This window comes from Malurus melanocephalus, unplaced genomic scaffold (assembly GCF_030028575.1).
Source record: "Malurus melanocephalus ecotype Western Australia unplaced genomic scaffold, MMel_1.1 scaffold_166, whole genome shotgun sequence".
Taxonomy (NCBI): domain Eukaryota; kingdom Metazoa; phylum Chordata; class Aves; order Passeriformes; family Maluridae; genus Malurus; species Malurus melanocephalus.
This window is the reverse complement of record NW_026623398.1, coordinates 106,409-116,729: the sequence shown is the minus strand read 5'-3', so window position 1 is coordinate 116,729 and position 10,321 is coordinate 106,409. Positions and strand designations below refer to the sequence as shown.

The 10,321-nt window shown below is 43.7% G+C and overlaps 1 protein-coding gene across 1 annotated transcript; it reads left to right on the top strand.

The window, feature by feature from the left end:
• The first annotated feature begins 1,756 nt into the window (after positions 1–1,756).
• On the top strand, positions 1,757–8,793 carry GCM1 (glial cells missing transcription factor 1). Its single transcript, XM_057372184.1, has 5 exons — positions 1,757–1,909; positions 3,362–3,614; positions 4,562–4,674; positions 5,626–5,754; positions 8,188–8,793. Exons 1-5 carry the CDS (start codon positions 1,808–1,810, stop codon positions 8,791–8,793), a joined length of 1,203 nt encoding a protein of 400 aa, XP_057228167.1. The 5' UTR covers positions 1,757–1,807.
• Positions 8,794–10,321: the final 1,528 nt, after the last annotated feature.

Genomic DNA, 10,321 nt, shown 5'->3' with positions numbered 1-10,321 from the left:
ATTAATCTTTAAGGTAATATTTAATTATTGCTTAAGGTCTATTAATATAGCATAAGGAAGAAATACTCAATTTTCTCTAATGGAGAAAATTAAAAATCAATATCTAAGCCATCCCATTTAGAAAAGTAATTTTAAAATAAGTAATGAGACTATCATTTTGAATTGTGTAACAAATAATTTCATGTTTTAGAGCATACTGTAGTCAAGGGTGATTTGTTTAGCAAATTCAACTCCATTTGCTAATGCAGCTCCTATTTTGTTTGTCCTTACTATCCCCATTTTCTGTGTAGCACAGTGGGAAAATACATGAAGACCTGACGTCTCTTACAGATGTTTTTATTTCTGATTTATTGTGTTCCTTCCCCTCTGGTCTAACATCTCATTTGAACCTGTCAGTTGCCCTCCAAGAACGGTGCCCTCAGTTCAGACTCCTGAAAGCACTGGTGCTGCCCACCAGGGGGTTCTTTTCCACAGAAGATGTTTTGCTTCTTTCTCCCCCCACAATCTGAGTCACAACATGAGGCAGTGGTGCTCTGATTATGGTGCCAGAGCATCATACAGCCAAATGTCTCAAATGCTCTGCAAATAGCTGCAAACTCTTCTTTTAGAGATGATATTGTAACRCAAGAAATTAAGATCACAGGTATTGCACAAATAGGTAAACAAGGACTTGAAGGCAAAATCACTTTGCAAGGGCCATACATACATGCAGAGCCASAAATAACAATAAAATGTATGATGCTTTTAAAAGTCTATGAAAGAGACCATAAGGCAGATTTTACTTCTCCCGCTATTCAACAACCTTAATAAATCCCTAATTGGCATAACTATAGTGACCCTCCTGAAAACATTGAAACTTTCCCAGTTTCCAGAAAGAGAAAACTGATTCACCTTTTCTCTCCTTAGCAAAGGGAACAAAGCTTTTTGTGCATGAAAAGCTTTTGATTCCTGAGGATCAGAAGATCTCTATATTGCCAATCCTGTGTTCAGAACAAATCCAAAGCAGAGGCCCATACCAGCCACTGTGAAGAAAATGAACTCTGTCTCGGACAAAATCAACACAATAGTTTACTAAGCTTGGCTGGTACTGAAATTCAGAGTAGGGTCTCCCCATTCTTTAGAAGATTTCAGGGAAAACCAGGGTTTTAACAAACATACCTTGGTGGGGCTTTTTCTTCAATTTGCTACTGAAATAGGAAAATGCAGATAGCCCAGCCTCCTTTTCTGTGTTTCCCTGGTGCCACTGGTAAGCTCTCAGATATACCAGCAATATTTGAAATGGCTGAGCACCATTTCTTCTGAAGTGATGGAGCARACCCTTCTTGTTGCTTACCTTGGTCATATGCAGAGTGAGAAACATCTAAAGGGTAAGCAGCCACTCAAAGACCCCTTAACAACTGCTGAGCTGTTCGATCAGTTTGGCTCTGGGAGTATGGAGCCAGCGTTGGATCAGATATACAAAGAGCCTGTGAGCAGAGTTGCATGGCTGCAAACTCAGTATGAGAGGAGATTGAGCAAATCAAATCAGATGCCACAGGCACGATTTGCTTGCTGTTAATGTCTCTCTAACATCACAGGCTATCTCTAAGCTATACTTTCCATTGCCTAGCTGGCTTGCAAAACTTTTAATGGAACAAGTTTTTCTGGCAGAAGAACACTGATTTTTATCTTTAATGAGCAGCCTCTCTATCATTTAGCTTCAGGAAACAGCTTCCTGGTTGTAAACTGCTTGAGACTGCTGACAGCCAGGCAACTTCAAAAGCAGCCAGGAGCAACTTTCTTGCTAACTTTGGGAAAGAATTAAAAAATGCTGAAAGCTGCACATGATTCTGCTGTGGAGCAGGAGGACTCTGMTTCCCGGCATGGAGAAATTACAAGCTGGGATATCAATGACATCAAACTTCCCCAGGTATGTGTTTGTGTCTTAGAAATTTATTTAATTCTGTCCAGTCATGTCCCCCACTGATCTTGCTTTCTCAGTCATCTATGCCTCATTGCCTTTATTTTCTTTGTCACCTCAAGRTATGGGGCAGTGTTTTGCTAGAAAATATTGAGATTTCCATGCATTTCTCCTTAACTGTATTACTGAAAGAGCTGTTGGTGCATGAAAAATAGCAATGCTGCAGATGCATTGTTTTCACTGGTGGATTAGGTGCAGAGAAAGCAGAGGGGAAGAAAAGGTGCCTCCTGCTCTGGGCACTTAATTAGAGCTTTTTGCCCTGGGTAGTGCTTTATGAAAAGGGAGCACAGTACCCACAACTGCCTTGCAACTGTGGGTGCTCAGTCTCACCGCAGATCGAGCTCCAGCTCCAGGGCTGTCCTGCCACGTGGTGGCAAGTCTTTTCATGAGCACCTGGTAGGGAAACCTTGCTTCATGTTTGCAGAGATGTGTTGAGAGGCAGAATAGTGATCTTCCCCTCCCTCTGTCCTTCCCTGGTTCTCTTAGATAAAAGTTTTAACCATGTTCTACACTGAAAGCCCACACGCCCTGCACACCAACATCACCTCCCTGTCCCTCACCTCTGCATATTTCTGCCAGATTCCTCCTACTGCAGTCCTTCAGTGTCCAGTTCTGCCTTTCACCACTCAACCCTGCATTCTTATTGGATCCCAGCCTCTCCCCTACTGTGACTGTGCTGTTTGCCCGAAGTCTCCATGTTCCAGGATGTCCCCTTCCCTGCCCTTCACCTGAAGGTCACTGTCACCTGCATTTCAGTCTGGAGGCCTCATTGACACTCTTGCCTACACTATCCAGTGGCTACCAGGGGAGCACGGGAGTTTTTCTCTTTTTGGTTGATGTTCTTATTGCTGTCATGGCCCTCAGTTCTTAGATTAGCAATTTAAAGGAAGCTTTTGTATACCTCACAATCAATTTTTCCTCAAAACCATAACCAGATATGGTAGAAGCCTTACAGCTTACTGCATTTTACTCTGCTGACTGTACCCACTGATGTACCCTCATGTACTGATTTGATTTGTGTTTGCGCTTTTGGGTTTTTTTCCCCCCAGTTTTTAATTTTTATTGCTCCTTACTGTGTTGTCCTTCAGGTCTGGTGTTTGTTYGGGGGCTTTTTATGGTGTTTTTTATTATTTTTATTTGGTTGGCTGGTTGGTTGGTTGGGTGGGTGAGGATAAGCTCCTGGGAAGGCCTTCCTGATGCTCTGGGGCTCATGGGGAGCCACAGAGAATTGTGTTTTTCTGCCTTACCTCCACTGTTCCCTCCTGACAACTAGCATCACCTGCCAGGATGCTGGGGTCACCTAGGCTAAAGGACACCCAGCAGACRTCCAACTCCGCTCAGCACTCAGACAAGCTCTTCTCCTTCCAGCCTAAAATGTGGCTTGCTTTGCTCTTCCCATAGGATGTAAGCCAGACAGACTGGTTTCAAGAATGGCCAGATTCCTATGTAAAACATATCTATAGCTCKGAGGATAAAAATGCTCAGAGGCACCACAGCAGCTGGGCAATGAGAAACACCAACAACCACAACTCTCGCATCTTAAAAAAGTCCTGCCTTGGGGTGGTGGTTTGTGGTAACAACTGCTCGACCTTGGATGGGAGGAAGATCTACCTCAGACCAGCCATATGTGATAAAGCCAGGCAAAAACAGCAGCGTGAGTATGAACATGGCAGCTCATTATAAGGTGGTTCATAAGTGAACACAACACAGCAGAAATCAAAATATAGGATAGCCTTTGGATTATCCAGCCTTCCTTCTGCAATTCCTTATATTCAAATGCAACTCTTGATTTGGAACAATGTATTTTACATTTCTTACTGTTGCRGTGTAGACATCACCTGTTTATTTTCTTTCTTTTTTTAATCTCTATTTCTGCTGGTAAGGGATTGRTTCCCAGCCTTCTCTGGCCCATGAGTGAGGCTACTGAGAAGGCTGTGCAGTGCAGGCAGCTTCCTGCCCTGCTGTTCGTGTCCACCTGGGTATTGGCTCCACTATTGCACTGGTCTGAGAATAACTCAGGAGGCAAACCTTGCAGGAAAGAAGTTGCTCATAAACTGTGATGACTGGAAAATAGTCCTTGCAGTCACGTCACTGGAGCAAGACAATGCAAACAGAGAACATGAGCTGCACGCACATTTTTAACATGACCATTCCAAACAATTGTGATTGCTCAGTAGAGCTAGCACATACTGATTTCTGGATCTGATGTATATTTTGGCKAAAGAAACGTATTACTCATGAGCTCACTGAGGCCAGAACAATGTTTTGTAGAAAAGTCAAGACAAGAACACATATGACATTCTAAACATTGACAAGAGAAAAACTAAAACTGACCAKGATCATAAATGATAAAATTGTAATAATGCTGTAAGAGAAATAATTTTTGAAAGTTATATTTAACAACAGACAGAACAAAGGCAGTGATTAATTTGTTTGTATTAATTTTTGCTTATGTTTTGAGGTTTTTTGCACAGTTTCTCTCAGTGTAATTTCTGAGCCCCAAACCAGAAGTGGCAATCTGCCACTAATGAACCATTGTATCACATGGGATTAATCTAATCAGTGTTGTATACAAAACATTTCCCTCTATCTTTGCTCCAGGGAAATGCTGTCCAAACTGCAATGGACCRCTGCGACTCCTTTCCTGCCGAGGTCATGGTGGTTACCCAGTTACCAACTTCTGGAGACATGAAGGCCAATTCATATTTTTCCAGGTTTGTATAAAATTACCTAACATTATGAAAGTTAATTTTAAAGACTGGCATTTTAAATTTTATTGAGGTTGTTTTGTTCAACAAATATTGAATAGGACAAGGTCAAATGACTGTAGGGAGAAAAATTTTCACAGCGTCCTAAGCAACCTGGTCTGAAGTTAGTCCTGCCTGAGAAGGAGGCTGAGCTAGAGAGCCCTTCCAGCCTAAATTAGCCTTAGCTACCATGATTTTACAGCATACTATATTTTTTATTTAGGCTTCTGTGAAAACCTGTTGATTTTGAAGTGTTTTGCCCCGGGTACATAGGAACCAACAAATCCTCAGGTACATAGGAACCAACAAATCCTCAGAAGTCAGAAATACCTTGTCATCTCTTCTCTTTCTCAAAGGCACCACACATAAGCATGAGGCTATCTTGGAGGAAGAAACTGTTGTACCCAAGGAACTGTCCATGGAAAATGCCATCTGTGAATTTATATAGGAACACAGTGTATGCAAGTGTTTAAATAATGGACACTATTTCTGGAAGCTGTGGTCTTAATTTAGTAACAACCACTCTCCTGCTTTCCAGTCTTCCATTTATGTGCAGGTTAAGTAAAATTAATTCTCTSTAGGAGATAATGAAAATTAATATTCTGACAAACATGTCTACATTGTGAGAAGAATGAAAGTGACTGCAGGGATGCTCTAGCCAAACTGCAGAAGTCCTCATGACTTCAGCTGAAGCTCTAGTGATAAAATCTGATTTTATGATTGCAGAGCATTTCTATGCCATTCCACTTCATCTGGGATATGTTCATTACTTGAATTCACAGTAACTAAATCCTATTAAATACAAAGCRCCAAATTAGGCCATAATGTGTGATTTTGACCTGTGCTATAAATTCTGGTCCCTTAAGATTATTAACAAGGTTGCTTCTACCTTTTACATACCTTAATTACTTTCTGAAGTCCAAAGGAGCTCATGACCACCCACGTCCAGAAACAAAATTAGAAGCAGAAGCAAGAAGATCAATCCAAAAAGCAAAGACAGCATTTTCTCCACCTTCTCCAAGATTAAAAAGAATCCAGGAGATTGAGGTAACTTTTGCTATTGTGAATGAAATTTTGGTCAAGCAATCTGTGGTTCAAGGTGTGGTGGAAGCTATCTGGGCTTTGGGTCTGAGTGGGAGCAGGCTTTACCTCTTCACATTCTGCTCATGATTAGGCCAAGGACCAGGCGTGCCCCAAGCATCCTGYTTTCCTTAGCACTGTCATCCACTGCCAGCACCCCCTTTCCAGGGCAAATTTGCACCTGGTGGCAGCAGGAGATCACAAGGCAGGGCTGGATGGTAGGCTAAGTTTCTTCACCATTTACATGGAATTTCCCGTGCATCAGTTTCTGCCCATTTCCTCTTGCCCTATTGCTTGGCACCACTGAGAAAAGCGAAGGCATCCTCGACCTCTGCTTGCTCCCCTTGAGTTTTGCCAATGTTCAGAAGCAGAAGGTGCATCACCTATACCTGGTTTGCCCTCTTTACTTCCCCAGTGTCCAGTAGGGCTTTGAAGGCAGAAGAATGCTTTGAAAGTCTTTCTGTAGCATTGATGTTAAAACATCAGCTCTGATGGATGTAGGAACATTTGCAAAAGCATCTCCAGAGATCCCTGGGACTGCTGCATGCCTGATGGAGSGAGTCAGGCTGAGGGGTGAGGCTGTCTCCAGTGACCTTCCTTGGAAAGGCTGAGTTACATTCAGCTGTCACCACTGGTATTCACATGCAGTTTGTCTTCTGGTACGTTAGAGGTGGTGCATTCCCCCAGCCTGGTGTTAGGGACAGTAATCCATGACCCTTCAGCCACAGACAGAAGGGATAATTGGTCTGGGTGGGGACAGATTTCTTAAATGGATGACATGGAGAAGCGAGGTGATCTGGGAATCCAAGAAGTAGATAAAAGAGGAAGTTAAACCCATTTGAATAGAATGTGAATTTAGAAGCTGCAGATATTTCTACTGGAAATAAAAACCAGAACCACTTGACACAAGTGCCTGGGAACAAAAGCATAAGAAAAACATCTGAGCTGTCTAAATGTCGAACAAATACAGCAACAATGCTTTTCCTATCACTGGTTTAGTTCTGTTTCCATGAACGCTGAARTAGCTTTCACTTAGGAAATATTACTGAATCATGTGGCTTTCTTTATTTTACARCTGAGCCTACTGGTCAGCCTACTAACTTAGGACAAACTCCCTGAAGACATGCTTTCTCCTCTTTCCCTTCCGAAAACATCTTCCTGATGCTTTCACTTTCAATTGTGTGGGAGTAGAAACAGACTAAAGATACCATAAATGTCTAAGAGTAGAGCCTGCTCTTCAGYTGTTCTGAATCTGTGCAGTCAGACCATTTACCCTCAGCTGGCTTTTTAGTTCATGGTTCTCCAGAAGGTTTTCTTTGGGAATAACCCATCATATTTGTGTTTTGACAACACTGGCTAAGATACAACTAATGCAGGAGTCCGGTTTGTCACACAGAACCTGTGTTGCTCTGCAAAAATGTATTCTGAAAAGATTCAGTTTTAATGTGTTCAATCTGCAAAATATATGCTTAAAAGATTCAGTTTTAATATGCTCACAAGAGACTAGGGAGTAGAACTTTAGAAAAAGGTATGAGCCTGAAATAGAGCAAGTGATATACAGGATGTTCTCTCTAYGGCATCAGCAAGTCTTTAGCTGAATGTGGGCTGGGTCCTACAGCAGATAGTTGGAATTTCTTCTCATGGTGAGTGGAGAACAACTGAAAGGAGTTTTGCTACTCCAGCAGTCCACAAAATCACTATAATTAAATGGATGAAAAAGCAGAATAATAAAGAAGAGAGACCTGCAAGTACTCATCAGAAATGATAGCACAGAATGAGTGTTCTGAAAGGAATTAAATTTTGCATAATTATAATCCAATAATTAGGGCAATTAAAGAAGTTGTGAAATATCCAGAACAAAAGACACAGAAGAATAATTTTTGTTGCTGATCTCTCCCTGAATGAAACTTCTGTTTGTAAGGCAAAAAAACATACAGAGAAGAAAATTTATTAGTTAGAAATAGACTCTAGAAAAGCTGACACAGAATATTATTGTAGTGAAAAGACCACTTCAAAACAATCAGTTTTAAAAAGTATACTTAGSTTTTCCAAACTGCATAGAAAAAAAATAATAAATTCTGTGAATGCAAGATCTAAACAACTTTTTCAGTTTAAAAYAGGCTTTGGGCAAAAACAGGTGAGACAAACCTAGAGCCATGAGCTGGGAGGCTTGTTTGGTTTGCCCCTATGATCCACGTGTACCTCGCTACAAGGAGGCTCTGCTGTGCCGTCTGCGCTGTTACTTGTGCTCACAGAACCACAGAATGATCAAGGGTGGAACAGACCTCTAACATCATCAAGTGCAGCCATGGTATTAGTTGAGTGCTTTTGTAAGCATCTCACAGGGGAGAGGCGCTACATCCCACCTTGTTTCAGTAACCCATGCCTTGCTTTCCCGAGTCTCTGACAGGTGCAATGCCGACACAGGAGCCTTTGCCTTCGATTCTCTCCAAGCCGGAATCTCAGGCGCCACCTGTTAATTTCATGGGATGTTTCAACAAAAGCTGCCCGGAGCCGACCCCGAGCAGCTGCTCTGAGCGGCTGCCACAGCCAAGGACAGCCGGGGAGGACAGAGCCGGAGATGTCCCAGCCTGGAGCCGCCTGTCCCTCGGGAGGGTCCCCGGTGCCCACAGGCCGTGCGGTGTCCCTGCTGTGCCCTGCACCGCCCYTTCCCCTCAGCGCTGCGCCCGAATCAGCGCCCAGCACGTCCTGCCCGTGGCTAAGCGTGCTCATGATCCCTTCAGGTCAGGTGGTCATGACTCTCTTCAGGGTGATGGATCCTGTGGGGAAAAGTCCCCCCTGACCTGCAGCGGCAGCTGCCTCTCTGCGCCGCCATTCCCCGCGCCTCAGGGCGGCCCGTGCCCCATGGCGGCCGGGACACAGCCCCTCCGACAGCTCTCGGCGCCTCCRAGGGGATGCGAGGGAGACAGGGGTGGGGGAAGGCACCAGGTGTGCCTCGACTACTGCAACAACGACATGTTTTTGAACCTGTACCCACTGCGGTGACTGGGTTTAAACGTCCCTGCTCGCCCCTCCTGTAGCAATGGATCCAGGTCTCCATCCCTGTAGCAACACAAGACAGGAAATTGCTACCACAACAGGTCTCACTTTAGCTCCTCTTGCAGGCCCCAGGAGGGGCTTTATACCTGAAAGTTTGTGTTTGTTCCTTCTTATTTAACTGTCATATTCACCCCCACTACTTCATGGATCTAATAAAAGTTACCAGCTCCTCTTACAGACTGCCTCACTGCCATTCTGGTTTGGGAGCATTTGAACCCTTCTCGAYGCACAGCTTGTTCAAGCCTGTGGGACTGCAGAAGGTGCAGATGGATGACCTYAAGGACCACAACTGTCATGTGCAGCCTTCTGCACTCTTCCAGCTCCTTCAGGCAGTCCCTCTATGGATCTAAGTCCCTCCACTGCACCAGCCTTGCACATGTGTTGTACAGAGCTGATGTAGAGCATCACATGGGATCTCATGAGAATGGAGTATGTGGGGAGAAACCTGTTCCTCGACCTGCTGGCCACATTTCTTTAGATGCAGCCCAGGATACAGTTGGCCTTTTGAGCTGCATATGCACACTGCCAGATTGTGCCCAACACACCAATAGCCCTAAGTCCTTGACCTCAGGGCTGGACCCAATTTGATATACGTATATATTCAAGGTGCCTTGCTGCTTTTTCCAGCCACTTTTCATTTCTTTCACTGCAGACGATAAAGAATCCTTCAGCATCCATTCCATACATACATACCCCCTTTGCTGACCACAGCCATAAGCTGTATTTCAGCAGAACCTACCAGTTCTCTGCATTTATTTTAAAAAGTAGGGTGCCAAATAGGAATTTCCTTGCCTGAACTTAGTGGCCAGCTCAGAGCTCTTTAGCAAAGATTCCTTTATCTTTTCCCATAACTGATATCTGCATGACTTCCCTGCATGGCTGGTCTCTGCTGCTCTCTGGACTGGGTTTCAGGGGCCACCGACCTCCCCTGGAGAGGCAGACACACACACACCCCTGCTGCCACCTCTGCAAGGAAGAGCTGAGGGATGTTATGTACAGAGCCATATTTCAGGGCTGGTTCCTTTAACCACCAAAGGTAGAGAGTCTCAGCTCCAAGGGCTGCCCAGATGGTGTTTGTAACTATGCCCTGCCTTGCCTTGGGAGCAAGATGTGCCCCAGAGATCTGAGGAGAAATAAACCTTTTGTTGGGATGAGTCCAGGAGGACAGTATTACAAAACAGGTGGCAATAAAAATGCCACCTCAGAGGGGGATGTATCAGGTGTTCATCRAATAGGTTCAGTCGTATCATGCTCCCCCCCTCAGTTTTTATCTTTTTAGCATCTCTAATTTTTATTTTTTTTAAGACTTTGGAACATATTAGTTGCTAGGGAAACCATTCTCCTGGTGAAGGGTGTAGTTCAGAGACATTTATAAGACAAGAATGAATTGTATTTATAGAGTGTTTCAAAATGTTTATTGGAATTTGTGAAATGGGATGCACAGTGATTTAAGTGGAAAAAATCTAAATGTAGA